The following is a 23,115-nucleotide window of genomic DNA, read 5'->3' as shown; positions in this document are numbered from 1 at the left end:
ACCCAATACAACGATTGATGATTAGAAATCTTTTCTTATTTTATTAGCTAGCAATATTTTTTTGTTCTCGCGGATAATATTTTCTTCATATTAGGGGTATCGATGGGTACCATGTAATGGGTGGAGGTATTATTTTCATATCCTTACATGTTAATATTAATAGATAATAAACGGATAATGAATAATTATTGGTTATATAACAAAAAATTGTGATAGGAAATTGTGATGATTATAGGATGGTATTAGTGCTACGTCACGATTATCTCAAAATGAAAAAGTACGGAGTGGGGATTAATTTTTTGATTCACACCAATTACCAATACCAGCAGGCTTGTATTCGGTAAAATTAGAATAATGCAGATGAAAATTATTTCTTAACTGTACTATTTATTATTTATTGTTTATTATAATAAAAAATAACCGGGCTTAACGAGACCAATCACACTAGAGCCCATTAATATTTTTCCAATGAAAATTTCGGCGTAACATAGTCGATGTGTAAAATAACTTAATTGTGAATATGCAAAGAAACAGATTCACCAACTTAATCTCATCTTTATGTATGCTTGACAGATCTGATCTGCAGATGATTTTATCTATTTTTAATTTTAATAGATGAAAATGAAGACATGCATGTCACCAGTCACGACACATTCAGTAATTAGATTGTTTTTCTTAGAGAGGACGTTTAATTTGTTCTTTTAAAAGATAATTCTCATTCTCATGCATTACAATTTCCAATCGCTCGGCTGAAAACTCGTTATATTCCGGCAGTACTGCAGAGAGTACGTGCATGCCTTGCCCCGTTTCCACATCTTGATTCTTGAATCTTTCTTTAAGCGAAACATCCATCAATAGCAGTATAGCACCAAACCAAACCAAACTGTTTGTAAGAAATCGTTGCGCTCAAAAAGGAAAAACCAACAAACAAAAGAAAAATCAGGGGTTACGTCATAAATTTACAGTCACCCCGAGCCTTTCCCCCCGTAAAGGGCTTCTCCAAGCGTTTTCATGTTTTGTAGGGTACCTAGGTAATTTTACCAATAAAAAAATGTACTGAAATCATCTCTTTCTCTCTCTCCATCTCCCTCTCTCTCTCTCTCGTTTCAATCCCGGTCATCGCCTTTTCATACCAGCCGAGCAGGAACTCTCTCTCTCTCTCTCTCCAAAGCACCAATCCATCGATCCGGAAAGGTAATTCTCTCTGTCTCTCTCTCTCCGTCCTTGCGAGGTTAGGAATTTCTAGGGTTTCATTTTTCTTGGCTATCACAGGAGTATCACCATTTCACTCTTTGTAATATTTTATAGGACAATTTAAGCTAAAATTGCACCTTTTCTAAGCTTATCTAGCCTGATTCTTCTTGCAGGATCTTATTAGTCCTATGTTCTCTAGATCACTGAGCTATTATATCTGAAAACAATCCCAGATTGGGCGTTCTAGGGTTTGTGCTTACTTTTTAGATATTCTTATTTTTTTTTCTTGTTTTGATACTAGATTCATCATCCGCAATTGCCATAAAAGCCACGTTCAGTAGCACCTCTATTTTAACTCTCTCCAGATACACTAGTATTTTGTAATTTTTGTATAATTCTATTAACTATCCTCCTTTACAAAAATATGTTTATCTTCACCACATGTTGACACGAGCCTAGATATACTCCAACGTTTCAAGATTTCCATAGGAATTGTTGTCCTTATTCCGTTTCTTTTTCTTATATTAGATCAGCCAATTCTATTTTGCTGCACAAAATTTCTTTGTCCTGCACTGTTTCTTGTTTTTAGTTCACAGAAATTATATCACTAAACTGTTGTGCTTTTAATTGGCACAGGGAGGTTGTACAGGATCCTCAAAGAAGTTTAATAACTTCCTGGGGTTTCGATTCGACCCGTATGACTTAGACTGTAGAAATTTAGTTGTAGATCTGTCTGTTGTAGCTGACTGCATAGTTTTTAAACATTTGGGGATGAGTTTGGAAAATGCAAATCAGGCTCCATCTGGTATCCCATCAGAAAATGTACCTGAATCCAATAAGTAAGTCCTTTTCTCCCTCTGCTGAAATTTAAAGGCACAATTTTTATTGTTGGGCATTCATGATGTTTTCAGAAGCAATTGCCTCTTGTGACAATCTAAAAAAATTCTTCTGAAAACTATTTTTACTGGATTGAAGTTTACAATGTCTACAGTTGAAGATCAAAGGTGTAAGTTTAAATGCTGCTATTAACAAAGCCTTTATGATTTATTTTTCCTTGTACTCTAGGAATCTGATAAAAACATATACAAGAGAATTCCTCCTCTCCTTCAGGGACTTGGAAATATGCAAAAAATTGCCTGATGGTTTTGATTCTTCAGTTCGAAGGTACCCCTTGTCGTATTATAATATAATTGGCTATTTTATGCGTTCTGTTCTTGTGAATTTTAAGCCCTCGAGAATATGGTATTATATCTAGTCTCTTGTCTGCTTGTGTTTTGAAGACTCAGTATTAATGTTAAATTCATGTACATGTGTCTTGTTATGTATTAGTTAAGAGTTCTTTTATCAACATAAAAAAAGGGTAGTGAATGTTATATGGCAGGTGGAATTGTTAAGTTGGCCATTTTTATCTGAAGTTGTAACCTTCCACAGTAATTGTTCTCACTATAGTGGCAGTTAGCCTCATTAATTCTAGGGGATGTTTTTGACAGCACTTTAGTTTTTGCACGAATTTGATACATTATGGGTGTATCTTGTCAGAGTGCTGACATGTGCACAAAAAAATAATCTTGACTCAGTGCCATTACATACGGAGAATCTATCCTCTGTAATTATTTCCCTTAGTTAACCCTCTTCCATATGAATTTCTTTGAATGTATTTTGTTTTTGCAGACTTTTACTTCTATGGCATATATGTATTAAAATGAGAAAAAATAATCTAGGGTGAGGTTTCCAAAAGTGAAGCTTCTTAGTGCTTTTAGATTAATCCTCTAGTAACCTTTTAATTATTTGTAAGTTAAGGATTTCATTGAATCTGAATTACCAATCGACCATAAATCATTTACCAGCTTTTAAGAAATGAAAGTATATTAATTCAAGTACTCATTACAACTTGGAATATCACCAACATTTCCCAAAATTCTGATGTGATTTGTTCACTATAAATTTTAGTGAGTTAGAGGATACTTCGAGCAGTATTGTAGCAGAGAGGTCAAGAGGCAGAGGGGAGTATGGCTCAACTCTGACAAGGTTTGATAGTTCTAGCACCTTCTCCAAAGGAAGCTCAGGTCGATGGGACACTCGTTCAACTGGGTCAAGCGACAAAGATGCCGACTCACAATCTGAACGCGACACTTTTGGCACAGGTTTTATTTTAATCCTGTACCAACCTTCTAGTATACTCCCTACAAATAGAATGTATCTTAAAATGTCCAAGCTGCTTTTCCTAAAATGCACTTTAGTTGGGCACTTAAATTTCAAGTTGCAAGGGTTATTGGGAAGTTCTTCAATTACCTTGTCCAAAGCTATAGGAAAATGTGAAACGCCTCCGTAGACACCCTTAAGCATATATTTGTAAATTCATTACAAGAAAAAAAATACAAGAAGAATTAATTATTCTGCCATCACAATCTTTGTTTTTAATGTGTTGAAGAAGGTTAGTTTAGGCACTTGTGTTATTAAGAGAGAACGGGTATATGTGGTGTGGTGTCAACCAAATTTCTTTAGATTGTACAATTTTCAGCATTTTGTTGGGGGTGTATGTGAAATTCCATTGTATTAGGATGTTAAAGATTGAGCTGTTCAGAACATCATTTGGAAACTCGGGATCTGAATCCGAATCGGAATGGACATATAATATAATATGGATCACAATCAGCTGGCATGGGCCAAATCATTTTATGATTCGAATGATTTTTGTGACTTAAAAAGGAATAATAAAATAATATTATAGTTGAAAATATTTTTGATATAAATGAATAATATTGAGTAGAACTAGGGTGTTCTTAAGTTCACCAAGCCTCTTTGTGAACTCAACTCTAAAACCTATCGGATTGGCTTCAAGTGACGAATCCAAACCGTTGAAACCCATCTACCTTACGAGTGATGCGTTTACATGCAAAAATTTTAACCTTTCGAATTAATTTAGTATAAAGTCAAGTGGTCAAAATTAGAAGGTTCATAAATTAGTTTTAATGCATTTTTTTTTAACGTTTTTTTACCACTTTACTCTATACAAAATGATTCGTCGTTTGAAACCAATCTGGTAGGTTTTAGAGTTGAGTTTACAAAAGGGCTTGATGAACTTAAGAACACCCTAGTTCTACTTGATAATATTAATTATATTTTTAGTATTGCTGCTGTCATGGTGCAATTTATACATAACAGTGAAATATGTTGTTGTTATCTCTTTTTTGAATCTATAATATCCACACAGTGATTCAAACAACATTTCCAAAGATCAAGAAGGAAAGCCAAATATGGGTTGTTTTTGGTTTATTATGAACCAAGTAATAGTATTCAGACAAAGAGTCTATGCACCAAGTGTACTTTAGAAGATTGAGTAGAATAATTATGCTCTCATTTGGTTTCTTGTTCTTCTTGTTCTTCTTCTTCTTCACAAATGAGTTATTCTACCCTTCTTCTCCAAAAGCTAAATTGCATATCCTCTTAAATTCAAGCACTTCAACCATTTCTTTCTTTTTCCATTACTAAGCTGGTGAAGTTTGGTCCAATCGGATCAATCTTAGACTACATATTCAACCGAGTTTACTCGCTCAATTGAGCTTGCTGGAAAAAAATGCTCAAGCAAGTTTCTTGGATGAAACTCGCTTATCTTCAGTCAGTTATGACCTACTCGGCTGACTTGACTTGGGATCAGACAAGTTTTTGATCCATTGTTCAGAATCTGAAAACTGTTTAAAACTTGACTGTCCTTGTTAATCTGTGTAAATACTGTAATTGATGCAGAGAGAAGATTCGGAAACCAGAACAGAAGGAGCTGGCAGGGCTCATCAGGAGGGCATGATGGCCTTTTGGGAAAGCCATCTGGATTTGTCAGTGGAACCTCACCTAACACCCACCCAAGTGTGCCCTATCAGCTTAAAAGGACTTCTGAGCCTTATCAGCCTCCCCGTCCTTTCAAGGTAATATTATACCCGTCCGTACAAGGCAATATCCCCAAAATTTCAATATATGAATTATCCATCTCGTAGACTCACCTCCATGTCACCTCTAGATCAGTATTTCATTTGTTATTTGAATCTAATTGTTATAATTTGTGCTTAATTAAGGACTTCTGATAAGGGACGGCTTTAGGAGCCTTAGTATCCTTTGCTATACTCTATGCTGGGATGTATGATAAATTCTTTGGTGCTATTGGGCTTGTGTCCAACCAGACTATATTGTACTTCTGCGTTGCGCAGTGAACCCTTTGCTGTACTGTTCTAAAAAAATCTTTTATTATTTTTCATATTCAGCCGGCACCTTATTCAAGAGGTGGTGTTGATTCTTGCAATGATGAGACCTTTGGCTCTACGGAGCACTCCACTCAAGACAGAGCTGAAGAAGAAAGAAAAAGAAGAGGTCTGTGCTCCTCCCCCAACCCCCACTACTGGTATTTTGATTATATTATTAGGTATCTTGGTTCTGAAGGAAAATTGTCTATGCACAGCATCATTTGAGATGATGAGGAAAGAACAACACAAAGTGCTGCAGGAGAAACAAAATCAGAAAGAGAAAGCCCCAAAGCCAAGTGGAGACCATCTCCTTGATCTGTTGCAAAGCTCAACCAATAGCCAAGGCACGATCTCAAAAAAGGATGAGGACCTAGATGGACATGTGGCTCCACATGATGCTTCCAACAAGCCTTCTCTCTCTAGGCCACTTGTGCCGCCAGGCTTTGCCAGTTCTTCCGTGGGCGACAAAAAGCTCCAAAAGGGGTCTTTGAATGCCTCTACCGAATCTGAGGTAATGATTATTTGAAGCCTATAATTTCCTTTTCAATAAAAGAGAGCACCTAAATTAAGTTCTAGTTGGCCATAAGAAGAAAGCTCATACTTTAGCTTCGCATTAACCTAATAAGTTAAGATCCTCATATAAACACGGGGATCAATTCTACCTCTCCTTTATAATAACCTCTTTAAAAATATGCAGTACTTGCAGAAAGTGCAGCTAGTACTGGCACTTGGTGTGATTGGTATACGACTGAAACTTCATTTGGTAATCAGTATAAAGATTATGTGGTATGTGCTTGCAGATGAAGAATGGTGCAACCGAGGCTCAATACTGGAGTACAGCTACTGGTAATAAAGAAGATAATGCTACGGGTACCCCAAATTTGACTCAAATGTGGGGTGCTTTTCTCAACCATGAGGATAAAGAGGCAGGATCTATTGGAATAGTTGCAAGTTCTTCAGAGCAGGAGAGCTCAGTTTCAGTTCTGGAGAGGTTCTTTGGTACTGCCTTGTCGAAACCTAGTGCACCTTCCTCTTCCATTGTTCAGATTGCGGTATGTTGGCTGTTCTGATGTTAGTTATTAAATAAGATTTAGAGTCTTGAATTTTGGTGTATTCTAGAACTGGGGGCTCATGGCTGTACAAGACACATCTCATTCTGCTACGTTTTTCCTGTTCCTTTGTGAGTGCAATTAATTCTGTACTGTTGGAGGGATTTTTGGAAGGGGGGGGGGGGGATTTATATCAAAGTACCCTCTTAACATCTTAATTATGGATTCACTGGTACTGAGCCTTCTTGGAACCTTGTCTTCTGGTCCAGTACAAACTCCGGATGGTATTTTGTACTCTCTCATGCCAAGAAAGTGATCAAACAGAGTTGTGGCTGTCGGTCACATCTCAAGTCCTATACAGTTTATTCGCCTTTTCCATAGAAAAAGAGGATGTTTATTTTTTTCTTAATTGTTTTTACTCTGGCAATTTTACAGATACAATTTGTGACCATATTTCTGCTGTCTTTAATTGTAGCCCCGGCCTTCCAAAGCTGAAGAAGTGATAATCAATCCATCTTCTGTACCAGAATCATCCAAATTCGCCCAATGGTTCCTCGAAGAAGGTAAGTCTGTCACTTGTTTAGTGCATCTTAAATATGTTATGGGGGGTGGTTTGATGTGCTCGTAGCTGATTTTTGTTTCCATTGAGCTTTGAGGACTTGTTTTACCCTCTTGTAGATGCAAAGCCTGTAGAAGACACTTCATCCAAGGATCTTCTTTCCTTGTTTGCCAAAAATCTTGACAACAAGTCTACCCAATATCCTCAAATTTCTCTCGGGACAGCTAACGAGACAGAATTTGAACAAGTGGTGCCGAAAGCTTCTGCTCTTGGATCAATGGCTCCTACTAATGAGCCCCAGAATCAAACTCTCAGCACTAACACTAAGCCTGCTGTTCTCACATGTGAAGATCTTGAACAACTTATGCTATCCCAGGCAGGCAGCAGTACCGATAACAACAGTGCTACTAGGCCTAATATCTCGAGTAAAAACTGGCAAGTTGGAGGTGGGTCTGATGGTGCTAACAAGGACAATAGTTCATCTTTCAACCTCCTATCTTTACTGCAGAAGGGAGCTCCTGCTGCTATGAAGGAGAAGGATCCTGAAATTACACCTAGCACAAACCTTGAGGCAACAACTGATTCAGGGAATAATGTAACCCTAGAAGCTCTATTCGGTACAGCATTCATGAATGAGCTCCATTCAATGGATGCACCTGTCTCTTCTCTCAGGGAGGATCTGTCGGAGCCCCAATTCATAGAGCTCAGGAATAACAATTCCAATAATATCTTATTTCAGGATTTTCATGAGAGAGAGATGAACATCAATTTACCTGAGGAAGAGAGTCTATTTTCAGTCAATGACGCTCCTGTAAATTTTCAGCCAAACCCTAACTCCCTTCCGCCTTTTACAAATCATAGCAAGACTGAAGTGGCATTGCATGATACTTCAGTTGGCGATCTTGGTAACAGGATGCTCAATATTGGGCTTGGACCTGATAACACCACACCTGTTTCCCATCTTCGCATGTCTGATAATGTTCCAATGTCTCATATAGGCGGGCCTCAAGACATTAATCCAAGTCAAAGGATGAGACTCCTTGGCCCTGAAGGAATGTTGCAAGATCCAAGCCATCAATTCCGCCCCCAATTTGACCTTGATCCAGCTGCTCGACATGTCATGATGCAGAATGCTCGTTATGGGGCTGTTGGGTTTGGGCCAGAAATGGACCTGATCCGTCACGGGCTGTCAAGAGGTGGTCCTGTACCTCATCCCATGCATCAGGTGCACCCAGGTTTTGTGTCTCATGAGGCAACCAGTTTACCGAATTTGCCGATGCACCAACCACCTAATTTTGGGCATGGAGTTGGACTTGGGATGCCAGGTATATTAACTTGAATAACCTAGTAAAATTGAATTTGCTATAAGTCCACATTTTGGTTGTCAATGTTAGACTATTCGGTTGGACAATTAGAAATGAAACCTAATCTTTTAAAGTCCAGTTTTAACTGTTCCTATATCTGCCCTCTTTTGTCTTGAGAATATAAAAGGCAATGATCCGAAGGGATGAAAAAATTCTTGATTTCAAGGGTGCCTTAAACTTTAAATGAGTCCCTTGACAGGATTATCTTCTATCAAAACATTCTATTGTAAATGAATATGTATGACCAGATGAGCCTAACCTCTAATATATTTGATGTTGGTTATCTTCTTGAATTGTCATAAAATTAGGACCAGGTCCATTAGAATTTGGAGTTCGCAATCAAACTCACCCAGAGGCACTGGAAAGGATATTACAAATGGAAATGCGGGCGAAATCACAGCAGGCAGGCAGACTGCCTGGTTTCCATGGTGGTCCGGAGCTTGGTACAGATATTAGATACCGATAAATTTACCTCTCGAAATTGTTCAGCAAGTAACAAATAGAAAGAAAAGCAGGGAGGGGGAGTAAAATAGAACTCAGCTGTATTTTGTTTCCTAGAGGTGCTCATTGTTCATTATTATATTAGATTGTTCAGTGTATCTAGAGAAAGACTTAGTTGACATGCTAAATGTATTTTCCAAGAATTGCAATTTGCATCTTGAAGTTGAACTTGTAATGTTGGCTTCAACTTTGTCAGTTGTGGTACCTGCGGAAAGAGTACGTCACACCATTTCAGTTTCAAGGAGCAAAATCAGACATGGGAACAGTGGAATTACATTAGCATTTGTAATTGAAAATGTTAAAGGGGAGATCAGTGGTGACAGATATTGGTATACTAGCTTAGGAGATGGGCCTAGAAAATTTCAAGGGAAATAGTGTCAGGTGGAATCCATTTCATGCTTCTAGTGCTCTAGTTCTTCCTCGTCTCTGTTCTTTGTTAAAACCTCGGTGGTGGTTCTAGTGCTGCAAATTCTAGCATATCAACTGAGGTGTCTGGTTTTGTATATTGATCGTATGTTGAACTCGTTATTAAGAATAGTTTGCTTTCCATTTCCTTGTTATAATTGATCTGTGAGGTATGGTTTCTGTACATTTTTATGGTGTTTTAGTACTCGCAAAAAGAAGAACTCTCTGATGGTGTATTCTGCCAATCTACGCATATGCTTGCAAATGGAATCCGTATTTAAGTAAAGCGATTTTTACAATCTGTGAATGCCGTCACTTCTACATAAAGCGCCTTATAAACGGTTTGTACGTCTTGAAGCACGATTTATAAAGGCTCGGTATTGGCAACAGGTATTGCAAAAGACGAATACTGATACTGTACCCCCAACAGGGGGAGTAAATACGGCTAGATATTAAAGACTAACACGATTGTTAATTTTTCAGTTAAGTTGGTCGTACAAATGAACCATAGTCTAGACTTAATCCAAGAAACAAACACAACGGACCCAACCATGATGTTACAAGTATAAACAAAATACTCACAATCAACAATGAAGTTTGTTCGAACATATAGTAACAAACTAAGGTTCTATGACACGAAATAAAAAAAACAGAGAGAACATAATGCCAAATGATCAATAGTTTTACATAACCAACAGAACACACCCTTCTTGCAAAGGTTTTGCTGTGACGACATGATATTTTACACATAAGCAAGATGCCCAAAAGGCCTTCTCAAATGCTTTGCATAGTGTCCATCCCTTTCAATCACTTCATGTACCGTTGCAAGAACTTGCGATGGAAGTCACTTCTAATGGTATCATTAATGAACCGTTTAGGCGTCTTTGTTTCTCCACGTGCTTGGTTCTTAAATACCACATCATCATCCCACCTACATTTATTGTTACACAAGAAACCAAAATCCATCAAAATCAAACAGGCAATATGATCAATCCACCTACATTTTCTAATTTTTCTATTTTTTTTGTTTAATTTGGGATAGAAAAACAGTACATATGCAATGAAAATATTATCTTATCACAGGTGCGGGCTGGCACATTGGAAATTCTCTTGGTTGATAACCTATGCGAGTTCAAATCCCGCTGGAAGTAATTTAGGAAAAAAAAATCCTGACCATGCTACCGTGCCCGTGCTAGCTGTACCGTGCCAGATAGATGGGGATGAGCAAATCACCCAACACCTCGTGCTGTGTTGTAATGTGCCCTTACACGTGCATGCCGTGTTAGATGCATGCCGTGCTTTTACAAATACACTATGACACACATCAATTACACATGGAAAAGATGATGACATTTGGGCTGTCCTTTTACTATTATCCAGTGCTCTATACTGTGTTGTGACGTGTCCTTACACATGCTGTGTCTGAATTTTGCAAGATAATCCTCAGTTCATACAATTGTTTGGTATATGCCAGTACCAACCATAGTGACTCTTCAATAACACAGTGAACATGCAACTTCTGCATACCCACTTCTCTACAACAACAAAACGAAGAATTTATTAAAAAAGTACGAGAACAAACCTTCTCTTGACACTGAAGGAGGTAGAACTGTTAATGTTTATAAGAGGATTTCCGCGCATTAGCTCAGCCTCCTTTACCTTTAATTCTTCTTCCTGCTGCTGCCTCTCCTGCATTCATAAAAAAAATAGAAAATTCAAGACTTCAAAATGCAAGGGGAGCATGATAACTCTTACACTACAATGGATAACAGAAAGAGAAAAATGTGACCTTTCTGAGCTTTTCCTCATTACGTTCTTTCTTTATCCTCTCCAGCTCAGCCATCAAAGCCTCTGTATCGTCATCATCGTCGTCATCATCCTCATCATCCTCATCACTGTCAAATTAAAATGGTCATTAATTATAGCACAAGCTTGACATATTCAATGATATGAAACAGGTAATCACGAAAACAAGGGCTACGGTACCAACAATAAAAAATATTTCATTACTTCCTTTTTCCATTTTTCTGCAATATAATAATTTGATGATAGGTGTTGTACCAACAGCAGAACATAATTGTTGATCATAAGTATTGAAAGGCAATTGAATATGAAGATGGTAATTGCAAAAAAAAAAAAAAACCTGTCATTTTCAGGTTTGGTCTCAACATCGGAGTCATCAGCATCAATTTCTCGTGGAAATATTCTATCCTCAATTTCTTTCTTGGACCCTGTGACTCAAATGAAAATTTTCCCATTGTAAAATGGAAAATAACATGAATAACTGTGAATATGTGAATACAGAAGGAATTGATGAAGACAGTACAAAACTAACCTTCTAAGAGAAGCTGGCTTGAGCTTGACCCTTTCCTTCTGTCTCTCTCTTCTGTAAAGCACAAATTCAAATTAGAAAAAATGATCTTGAATTGAGGAACCAGTACAAATAAATGTTTTTTTTTTTATCCCTTCAGCAAGCTTAAATTGTGAAATAAGTGTTCAAACTAAATAAGTGTGGAGTTTAATGAAGACTATATTTAACACAATTAACCCTGAATAAGAAAATTCACCAGCAATAAATGGGAATTACCGGAATATGACTTATCCTTGGAAGAATAGTGCTTGCGCTCACGCTCGTCCAATTCGTCTCTGAAATTCCTCTTTTGAAGCTCTTCCTTTGTATCCTGCCCCTCTCTCCTGCATTGTTTTTCTTATTTTGTTAAATAAAAAAGTTGAAAGAAGTACAGCTTCTTAAGAAAATAAGCTAAGCATCTCCAAATTGTGTTCGCAAACCTGGGTTTGAGATTGGTGTGAGCAGCGAGATCTCTCGACGAATATTTCTGAGAAGGGCCAAAGATGCGGGTCCCACCCTGTTCGTTGCCTCCCTTGGCTGGAGCCCACGTAGGTCGCGCCGCCGTTGTCATCTTCTTCTTTCTCTGTCTCCTCTTTTCTTTTGCGATTTGTTCTCAGAAGAAACCCTAGCTGCGAGAAGAAAGCTCTTCTCACCCTTTTCTTTTCTTTTCTTTTTTTTCTCTGATTCCGTGGAGGAAAAGGTTTGGTCGATATAAATTTTTTTAGGAAGGGGTTGCTTTGCTTTGTCGGCTTCTCGCTGAAACGCTGTGGTTTATTACACGGATCGCTTTATTAAGGCGGTCAACAAATAATATTTTATTTTTGATATGTAGCGATTATAGCACTAACAAAATTAGGTCTAATAGAGATAATTCTAAAAAACAGTGATTTTGTACTAGTGAAAAATTCTAAAGATTTTAGAATTTGTTATCCAAACACATTTTAGCATGAAGATTATATTAAACATTTGGATCAATTATTTAAATTTTAAAATTAAAGATAATGATATTGAAGTATAATAGAACACAAAATTAATAAGACATTTTAACTCTACTCTATGTATATATTTCACATTATTTTGGAAAGATTATAATTTTCCTTGTTTATTTTCTAAAAACATCACTATTTCAATTATTTTAATTATATATTACACCGTTAAGATAATAAATTATTTCGAATCATAATTTTTTTATGAATTACAATTTCTTAATACAGCTTTTATATTACCGACAAGCATTTTAGTTTAATGGACCCATATAGTGTTTTTTATTGTTAACGAAAATTTGTAGCATTTCATAATTTTTTAGCTTTTATTTTCGTTCTACGTCAATGAAAATTTGTAGGAATTTCAATTCAGCAGAATTTTCTTAAGCATTGTTAAGTAAATTTTTTTACCATATCGATTTTTTCTATCGAACATGTTTTAACAAACTTTCTTTTCTTATGTCATGCATACAGAAATAGAAATAAAACTATTTTTTTTGAAATTCGTCCTGAAAAAAAACTGTTTGTTCGAGAAACCTGAAATTGAAGACGATACGATTTTATCAAGAAATTTTAGATGTAGCGAATCTAGAAATATATAAATATTTTTTTAAAGAAAGATGATAACAGTATTCGCGCTACTATATCTGTGCCATAACTACTATAACTACTTGGAGAATCACAATAACTCTAAATTTTTTTTTTCTAAAATATTAATACATATGCAAGAAAATATTTATACTTATGCATGAAAAAATTTATACTTATGAGGTGAACAAGTTTTATGTAAATAATTGTCTCTCTAACAAAATCTCTCAAACGTATCCGCACCATAAGAGGCTGTTCGGATGTATAGTTTTATAATGGGAATATATGATTTTTGAGGAAATTGGATTTATAATTCTCATACCATTTGGATGCTCGTTTTTTTTTTTTTTCCAATGTATTAATTCCTATAGTTTTTCCTAAACTCTTTCCCACATAATGTAAATTGGTGGGAAAATGAAAATTGAGTCCAACTCAATTTTGATTTTTCCAGTCGGTGCACTGCCAACTATTAGCTTTAATTTTAGATTGCTTGTTAGACATTTTGTATTATTATAAGTTTGAGTTTGATTATATATTTTTGGTTTTGATGCACTTCTATTTTCTGGAGTAATTTTTTTCTTATCTTGTCTTTTTACTCTTAAATAAGAAGTATTTTTTAATCTGGATGTATGTCTCTTTTTCTAGTAGGTTGAATTAATTATAAAAAATATTTATATTTTATAATATAATAATTAATAAGAAATATTATGTTATTATTTAATTGCATTATTGATAATTTTATTAATAAAGAAAATTGTATATTATCAAACATATTAGAAAAAAAAAATAGAATTTCTTACGACTAATTCCACTGTACAACCGAACACTTAATTTAACACATTTTCATAATAAATCTTGTGTATATCCGTACTTGTGGGTTCCCACTTTTTCAAAAGTGAGTTCTCAATTCCATCAAATCTCATCCCGTATAATCTCGTGACATCCGAACATGACCTAAATATATGCGGGGACCACTCAAACTACATGTGGGGACCATACACGTTTTTAGAGATGATTTTTTTTCTCCGTTCAATCTCATCCATATTTCTGACAATATGTGAGGACTTTTGCGAATCTAAAATCACGAACGTCTTTTATGCAATTTTCTTTTTCAAATGAGATCCATGATGACATACTTTTGAACTCGTCATCACATAAGTATTTATACCTCGTCATGCAAGTATTTATACATATACATGTAAGTATTTTTTTACATATGACACTGGATGACGTAAAAAAGTATTAATATCAAGTACTGCAAGTATATATACATATACATTGAAATATTTATACTTATGTGGTCAACTATTTTTGTTAGATAAATATTGATGCGATGACAATTGAGGAAGGTTAATGCGGTGCTATGTTGCATGGATACGGATACGGGTATCGTATCGGATACGATACGGATACGGTGATACAGCAATTTTCAAAAATGAAGGATACGATACGGCTATTATATATATATTATTTTTTATTAATCTGTATATTACATTTAAATAATTATAAAAAATATAATTAAAAAGATGAATATATTACAAAATCTGAATCAAGCTATAAAAAACTAAAGGCTTAATATAAGATTAGATATTAAATAACAGAGTTACTGCAATATAACATAAACAAAATCTTGCGGAGTGGATAAAGCTTTTGGCTGGGACTGGGCCTTCCCAAGTTCGAACCACAGCTTTGGCGGAAAAAAAAATATTTCAGCTAGTGTATATGCGGTCCACAGGTGTGGCGCAGCTCAGAGTCGCGGCTCACGGGTGCGGGCACGGTTCACCAGCGCTGATAGCTGTATCTCGCCCGTATCTAGCTGAAATAGTCGTATCAGATATGAGTCAACGCGTATCGCGACCGTATCAGAAAGTTTAGAGATACGCCACGTCATCCGATACGCCAGCTAGCGTATCGGATACGTATCGTGGCCGTATCAGACGCGTATCGGTATCCGATACGTATCGGATACGGGTATGGCGACTAAATAGCCGTATCCGAGTAAGACAGATGCGGTGATATAGGGTCCCCGTTGCTTCATTAGAGGAAGGTTGATGCGGAACGATTGTGGGACTGAAAAATAGATGATCATAACAAGTTGTGCATCAAAATATTAATATCTTATTTTTTAAGTGTTAATATATTATATTTATATTTATGAAAGTTGACGCGAGGACGAGTGTGGGAACTGAAAAAGGGGAAACTATATAATTAGGGGGATCATAGAGAAAGAGTGCTGCAGAGATTTTAGAATAATAATTAGTAGATATCATATAATATATTTTTAGAATAATAATTAGTGAGGACCATATAATTAGTACAGATCATACTATATAATTTTTTTAAATGGGGTGCGGGAATTTTGAGAGTACTGATAGGGTACTCAAATAATTTTGTTTTTAAATATTAAAATTTTGTATAACGAAGAACAAAAACAATTAGTTACGTAAGAACTTCCATAGAGCAATTAAAGAAAGAAGAAAGAATTTCTTTCTAAAACAAAAGGCAAATTAATTAGTTAGTTACGGCAGTGCGTAAGAGCAGTGCTCGAACTGGATACTATCAACATCCAAGGGCTCAGTTGGAAAAGGACATCCACCATCGTGCTTCCCTTGAAGCGGTTCGCACGGCTGGGGGCTGACACCAGTTGAGACGCCTTCCACATTGGTGCACGTCCACGGGTACTTCTTGGATTTGGCCATGCCAACCGTCACATTGGAAATGCAAATCCCGGTGAACGCGTCATTGGGTATTCCCTCTAGCCTGGCAGCTGTCGTCACCTGAGTTGCAACCACATTGCTGTAGCTGATTCCTGAAACTTCTGGCATTGCGTTGGGGTCGTACTTGTCGTCCGGGTGCGAATTGTAGTTGCCGGTCATCCAAAAGGCCCATTTCATTGTGTTCAGGTTCATACCCCGCACATAAATGTCCTTCACGTAGGCACCTCGTCCCGGTGCAGTCTTGATACGTACCTATATATTAGGCAAAACATGCATATATGTTATCTTTTTTACGAAACAATTAAACATTGAATTAAACATATGGTTCATTAATTAGGTACCCCAGATTCAGAATTGATGGCCGTTATATCTTCGGCACGGACATCTTGTATTCCACCAGACATCTCACTTCCAAGTGCAATCACTGCACTGGTGGGAGAGATGCATGTCAATCGTCTAATGGCAATGTGCTGACTAGGCATGCCGATGGAGATGCCGTACTCATCCCAACCGCTCTTAATTGCCACACAATCGTCCCCTGAAACTATATAGCAGTCTTCTATTTTCACCTGTGAGCATGAATCTACAACCAATTGGGAGAGGTTTAGGCAAATTAATTATTGATTACCGCTTGTCAATGTTCAATTGTGCAAGCATTTAGGACTAACCTGGGTTTATTCCATCTGTGTTAGGAGAACGCACCGGAGCGAGAATTGTAATACCTGACACAACTATGTTACTGCATTGCAGAATTATTAAGCTCATGTCAGAAAAGCTGTCATATCACCAGTGGAAGTACAATGGCTAAATAAATTTAACTCAATATGTTTGAAAAAAATGATAGATCATTACTCAAATAATTAATTACAATAAGCTCAATAAATTTGTGAACCAGTGACTAAGCACAGTTTGATCTGTTTTTTGACAAACGTGGACTCCAAAAACATTACTAAATTATTGAAGTTTGATATTATTTGTAATTCATATGAGGTTTTCCAAGAAATGTACTTATAAGTTAACAAATTTTACAACCAGAAAAATTATACTGGTAAAGTTTGAAAGGACCTGCTGTAGACAGGATGGATATTCCAAGCAGGCGAGTCAACTAATGTGAGGTTAGAGATCAATATTTGGTTCGAGTATAGCAGCTCGATTAGATAACCGCGTGTGTATTTCAGCTGGTTTTTATGAAATTTTTGCCACCAGGAGGCACCTTGTCCATCAATCGTTCCATTGTCCCCTAAAATTAAAATTATATATCGTTTAATTTATAGTGTGTGGTATGCACAATAAAATAAATACCAAATCAGGTATTTCAATGGTAAATAATATATAGTAGCTGTGACAAGCAAGCTAGGAGAAACTGTACATTCCTGTACTAAGTGGTACAATTTGGGACAGGCACAATTGCAAATGTATCATGGCTAGGTCTGCTTTATTGCTTGAATTGGCAAAGATTTGCACTGATTAGTTATGAAAATCATGAGATTTAATATGGTCTATCATGATACATACCAGTGATGACAACATCGGTGAGGTTAGATCCACCAATGAGGCTACTGTACCGGCCGCCGGGCTTATCTCTCCCTCTCCCGTATGAAGGCAAGGGATCTATCAGAGGCCATTGATTTACATCCTGCGCCATTTTGTAGCACACTATTGTCAGTGTCACTTTGATTTTCGTTCTGTAATTTACCTATTTAACCTTACAAACTACATACTTTGCATATACTGGACCATTGACATTGAACAGAGATTTTAAATGTGTGACTTTAGTTGTTTTATGGGTCCAAAATAAAAAAAAAATAAAAAAACAGGCATTATATAAGAGTAATATATTCTGAGTACTCACCTGTGTACCTAGAATCGTGGCGTCTTTGTGCAAAAACAATGTGAAGTAACTCGTAAGGTTAAATGGGCCGGTTAGCCACTTGCCGGCTGGAACATACAGCATACCGCCACCGTTACTTGCATACTGAGAGAGGTGGTCAATAGCTGACCTAAAAGCATCAGTGTTTAAAGTGGTACCATCCCCAACCCCGCCAAACTCTGCCAGAGATGACGCGTGGGCCCGGCAGCTCGGTGATGAGTACTTTATCTCTGTTACCGGGTTGCCGGATTTGGGCTTCTCATCATATGAACCCTGCCTCCGGACGGCTTGAGTTGGTGTGATTGAAATAGTTGCTATGAGCAGCAGCCACGTTGTTAGTTCAATCTGGCACAATCAAAGAAAATAAAAATGTGCCTTCAGAAGATGCATGAGCTATATGTACAATTTACAAACTTCAAAATAGTTACTATATGCAGTTGAATTAGAAGTAATCCCAGTAAATATAATTCACAAAGAAATGTTGAAAAATGCAGTCTAATTGTTTGAAATTCCACAAGGATTTGCTCAGTATGTATTTTTGACCGGGCCGGAGTACAACAATGAACTTAAAAAGATCATCCTATAATATATAGCAAGAGTAGAAGCCAAGGAGATGCATTTTAACTGGGAATTAAGTATGCTCGGTGTGTGTATGAGATAGAAATTGAGAGAGAAAGAGAGAGTATACAGTGATAGAGAAGTCTCTTTGTCTTCGGAACTCCATATTTTGGAAGGAAAAAAAAAATGTTTACAGTTTAGTAGCTAGTACTCTTCATTGCTAACTTGCACGAAGCATATAAATGGAGAAGTAAAGGGTTGTTTTTTCAACTCAAGCAATTATTCTCTGGATTAATTTAACTTTAGTTCAAGAACCCCCCTTGACTTTTCTTGTATTAAAACTTTGCTTTTTTTTTTTTTTCCAGAGCGACCGCTCGGGACTCCAAAAATTAAGGGCCTCCAAAAAAAAAATATATATATATATAAATAAAAATAATTTGTATATATTAAAACTAAATAAAATATTAGCGCTCAAATTTTGTATATATAAAGGGCTAATTTTTTTTTTATAAATAGGTATAATCTATATATTGGAATATCAATAAAAAAATCAGACTAGCTAATCGCTTCTAGGGATATTCATTGGGTCCGATTTAGTCGATTTTGAATCAAACTGAATTAGTTTGGACTAAACAGATTAGTTTTTTTTTCAGTTTAATGGTTTGGTTCGGTCTACTTTTTAAAATCGAATTATAACTTTTGTTTGGTTCGGTTTAAAAATTTTCAAAACCAAAATAACCGAACCGTCCGAATTTTTATATATTATGAATTTAGGCTGGACTGCCCCGGTTTATTCTTAATTATACCCTTTTTTTAATCAATTGATTTAATTACTTTGGTTTATTTCTTAATATTATGATTTATTTCTTAATACCGTGGTTTTTTTTTCTTAATATATTTCGGTTTATTATAAATCAATTGCTTTAAATAAAAAAATTAATATATTTAAGTTTGAACCGAAGAAACCGAAATGAAACTTTAGTTCGGTTCAGTTGAAATCAAACCGAACCGATGAACACCCCTAATTGCTTCCATAAGTACTTGAACACCTTATGCTTATAAGTCGTTTTTGCGTTTTAAAAGTCCAAATAGTTGATCCAAACCGTTCAACATGATATCCATATTAAAACATACTTGGAGACCTGCAGTTTTTAGAATTTTTTTTACTATTTTTTAAGGTAAGTAGAAAATAATTATTTTTTATAGTTCAAAATCTTTTGAATCAATGAATTTTTTACCTATATTAAGTATAAAAATAAAAAAAAATGTAAAATTTGGTATTCAAGTACATTTTAATATGGATATCATATTGAATGGTTCAAATTGACTGTTTGGACTTTGAAAAGACAAAAATAATTTAATAAACATATAGTGTTGAAGTACTTATGGAAGTGTATTAGCTGGTCTCATAAAAAAATTATATATATAAAGGGTCCTAAATTTAAAATCTTCAGGACGGCCCTAGACCCTAGTCATGAAATTAAATTTTTGAAGTGGTATCGTGGGAATCATAGTCAGAATGGAGGTGTTTCTTTCGGTGCATGAGTGCATATTATGGGCACCAACCGATAAGGTAAGCAACAAACCAGAAAAAGAGGCCCACTTAATAACATAATTAATCAGTTTTTGTTTTCAACTCTGTACCTTTCTTTTTTCTGGTATCCATGTCGTTTTCTTCGCAGCAATTCTGCTTGCTATTGTTTGGTTGGGTCTACATGGAAAAAACAGAGAGTGTGGTTTGTTTGGTACAGTACAAATTAATCCAAGTAAAAGGCAAAATGGTAAATACAATCTTTTCGTTTCGGATGATATAACATGAACAGTCCGACCCGAATCCGGAATAATGTTGCCTTTTAAGTCTTTGACAATAGGAAACTGGAATTAAGATTTGGTGAAATTAAGTCACATGACAAACATACCAGATACGATAATAATAGATTGTACAATGCAGGAACCTCATGCGCAGGTTCCTTGTCGTCTCTATCTCTGTGTCTGTCACGGGTGTACGCTAGCTGTGTCAACCGTGTCCCTTTTGCCTCCCTCCACGCTAAATCACGGGTGCACACGATAGGTTCTTGCCATTTTTAATTGACAGTGATTGAATGAAGCTAAAAAAAATTTAGCCTAATTACCTTTGTTGAATATCATAATAAAATTAGTGATTGGTTCATGACTTCATGGTGCACACATCACTCGTAAATAAAAATATTCAACTATTTGAATAAGTCGTTTGAAGTTAATTCAATGAATTTAAAAATTATCTCACCAACCCCTTATTGATGTGATGAAACACAATTACTACATCCTTTTGAGGAACACATCACATGCTGCTAGGAACGTGTTTCGTATTTGTCCAAACTCCAAACGGGGCTTATTGCGGTTGTGGGGTGGTTTTTGGTTGCTTGAGCTGTGTTTGTTTGTTTAATTGTGTGTGGAGTTTAGAGCCTTGTTCGCTCTCACAAGGAAAGTTAATTAGGTCCATGCATTCATTATTATTATATTACAACTTTTTCAATAGGAATTTAGGAGGAGAAGAAGAGGACTGAGTCTGACGAGAGGATTCATTTGCGGCTAGCTTAGATGGGGCCCACCACTACAGTCTCTAGTGCTCACATGCGCACCGCCATTACAATATCCTGTCTATTATATCCTGCTTTTTGAAATATAAAATGATTGAGGACTGAGGAGGGATCCACACTCCACAGTATACTGTAAGTTATAATATCTTAATAAGTTTGTGATTTTAAAAGTTTAATTTAAACCGTTTAATATAATTTCTATGTTAAAATATATTTGAAAATAAAATTTTATTAAATATTTTACAAAATTAATTGTTTCAAACAATTATGGACTTCTGAAAAATATCAGTTTTATAAAATACTTAATAAATAGTAAAAACATATCAAAAATGTAAAATTTGATTTCTAAGTACATTTTGAATAATTTAGATTGACTGTTTGAACTTTAAAAATTGCAAAACCAAATTATTATAAGATGTTGTAACATATTTAATAAATATTGTAAGTGGATCTCTTCTCAAAATAAATAAACACACACTAACATGAAAGAGTATTATCAAGAATTAAGACTAAATAACAAATTAACAACCAAGTACAAACCTCTAATTTCTAACAAAAGATGTGTAAAAGAGCTTGACATTAATGTTGAATTTATGCAATTTCTGAGGAGAGATTATTTTGAGAAAACAATTATTTCATTTTGTTCTTTTATCTTTACACTGTTACCATTCCTATATATATTACAAACATCTAAGCTACTGTTTTGTTACCGTTTGTACCTTGTACCTATGTACAGTATACCTATTTGTTGAATATATGCAAGGAGGCCCCTTTACTTCCTTGATTTAATCCTAGCCTTCTATTTCTAGATCTATGATGATTATTAATCTGAGATCCTAGATCCTATTTCTCAACACTCCCCCTCAAGCTTGGAATGTATATATCATACAATCCTAGCTTGCTTGAAATTTTTTCAAATGAACTCGGGTCCAAGCCTTTGGTGAGGATATCCGCTAGTTGATCTTTACTCTTAACGTATGGTGTTTCTATTTCCTTTGCTTGAACTTTTTCTCTAATGAAGTGACAATCCACTTCTATATGTTTGGTTCGCTCGTGGAATACCGGATTCGATGCGATATGTCTTGCGGAGTTATTATCACAATACATCTTCATTGGTTGATCACAAGCAATGCCTATTTCTTTGAGTAGATGTTTTATCCAAGTTAATTCGCATGCGGTTGACGCCATGGCACGATATTCCGCCTCCGCGCTAGATCGTGCCACAACGTTTTGTTTCTTGCTTTTCCATGTGACTAAATTTCCGCCTACAAATGTGCAAAAGCCGGTAGTGGATTTTCTATCAAAACTTCCAGCCAAATCTGCATCGGAATAGCCACATATGATATTAGAATTATTGTTTTTCGTCCAAATTCCCTTGCCGGGATTTTTCTTTAAATACCTTAAAATTCTATTTATTGCCTCTAGGTGTGGAGTTCTTGGTGAGTGCATGAATCTACTAATTTGGCTTACGGAAAAAGAAATATCCGGACGGGTGACCGTTAGATAAATTAGCTTTCCAACTAGCCTTTGAAATTGGTTTATGTCTTTAATTGGTTCACCATCCTCATCATTTAATTTATGCCGGTTATCAATTGGGGTAGAGATTGGTTTGCATCCTAATTTACCGGTTTCCTTTAAGAGGTCTAAAGTATACTTTCTTTGGGAGATGAAGAGTCCCAATTTTGAATGTGCTACCTCTATTCCTAGAAAATATTTTAAATATCCAAGGTCTTTGATGTCAAATTTTTCCTTTAATTGGCTTTTAACTCTTTTAATTTCTTCTACGTTATTTCCGGTAACTATAATATCATCTACATATACTAGTACAAGGGTTATATTTTCTCCATCATTTTTAATAAATAATGAATGATCGGCACTACAAATTTTAAACTTGCAAGAAATTAAATAAGAGCTAAGTTTTCCATACCATGCCCGTGGAGATTGCTTCAATCCATAAATTGATTTATTTAACCTACAAACTAAATTAGAATTGTTTTCCAATTTATGGCCGGGTGGTAGGTTCATATATACCTCTTCTTCAAGTGTTCCTTGAAGAAAGACGTTTTTTACATCCATTTGGTATAGATTCCAATTGTTATTCGTCGCAATAGAAAATAAAATTCTAACGGTATTCATTTTAGCTACCGGGGCAAAGGTTTCATT

The 23,115-nt window shown here is 35.7% G+C and overlaps 3 protein-coding genes across 6 annotated transcripts; 1 reads left to right on the top strand and 2 right to left on the bottom strand.

Moving 5' to 3' along the window:
• Positions 1-1,039: 1,039 nt before the first annotated feature.
• On the top strand, positions 1,040-9,449 carry LOC144567400 (chorismate synthase). 3 transcript variants are annotated; one of them, XM_078317528.1, is made up of 12 exons: positions 1,040-1,194; positions 1,368-1,442; positions 1,831-2,033; positions 2,260-2,358; positions 3,145-3,338; positions 4,942-5,117; positions 5,451-5,556; positions 5,645-5,940; positions 6,230-6,481; positions 6,954-7,041; positions 7,157-8,362; positions 8,710-9,449. In XM_078317528.1, exons 3-12 carry the CDS (start codon positions 1,966-1,968, stop codon positions 8,865-8,867), a joined length of 2,643 nt encoding a protein of 880 aa, XP_078173654.1. In that variant the 5' UTR covers positions 1,040-1,194; positions 1,368-1,442; positions 1,831-1,965; the 3' UTR covers positions 8,868-9,449. The 3 variants fall into 3 exon arrangements, with proteins under 3 accessions (XP_078173654.1, XP_078173656.1, XP_078173655.1); XM_078317530.1 differs by lacking the exon at positions 1,368-1,442 and having other exon boundaries at positions 1,052-1,194; XM_078317529.1 differs by lacking the exon at positions 1,368-1,442 and having other exon boundaries at positions 1,053-1,194; positions 8,716-9,449.
• A 421-nt stretch (positions 9,450-9,870) lies between these two features.
• Positions 9,871-12,361, bottom strand: EMB2769 (Cwf15 / Cwc15 cell cycle control family protein). Of its 2 annotated transcripts, none has more exons than XM_078317532.1 (7): positions 12,098-12,361; positions 11,895-12,001; positions 11,643-11,693; positions 11,451-11,538; positions 11,097-11,202; positions 10,890-10,996; positions 9,871-10,238 (listed from the first exon to the last, which is right to left on the bottom strand). In XM_078317532.1, the coding sequence occupies exons 1-7, from the start codon at positions 12,226-12,228 to the stop codon at positions 10,115-10,117; spliced, it is 714 nt and encodes a 237-aa protein (XP_078173658.1). In that variant the 5' UTR covers positions 12,229-12,361; the 3' UTR covers positions 9,871-10,114. The 2 variants fall into 2 exon arrangements, with proteins under 2 accessions (XP_078173658.1, XP_078173659.1); XM_078317533.1 differs by having other exon boundaries at positions 11,097-11,193; positions 12,098-12,345.
• A 3,335-nt stretch (positions 12,362-15,696) lies between these two features.
• Positions 15,697-18,721, bottom strand: LOC144567399 (putative polygalacturonase). Its single transcript, XM_078317527.1, has 7 exons — positions 18,504-18,721; positions 17,798-18,160; positions 17,461-17,581; positions 17,011-17,185; positions 16,614-16,684; positions 16,287-16,528; positions 15,697-16,197 (listed from the first exon to the last, which is right to left on the bottom strand). Exons 1-7 carry the CDS (start codon positions 18,537-18,539, stop codon positions 15,748-15,750), a joined length of 1,458 nt encoding a protein of 485 aa, XP_078173653.1. The 5' UTR covers positions 18,540-18,721; the 3' UTR covers positions 15,697-15,747.
• Positions 18,722-23,115: the final 4,394 nt, after the last annotated feature.

This window comes from Carex rostrata, chromosome 16 (genome assembly GCF_964058835.1).
Source record: "Carex rostrata chromosome 16, lpCarRost1.2, whole genome shotgun sequence".
NCBI lineage: Eukaryota > Viridiplantae > Streptophyta > Magnoliopsida > Poales > Cyperaceae > Carex > Carex rostrata.
Note: the sequence above shows the minus strand (reverse complement) of the source record. Positions and strands in the feature narration are given on the sequence as shown.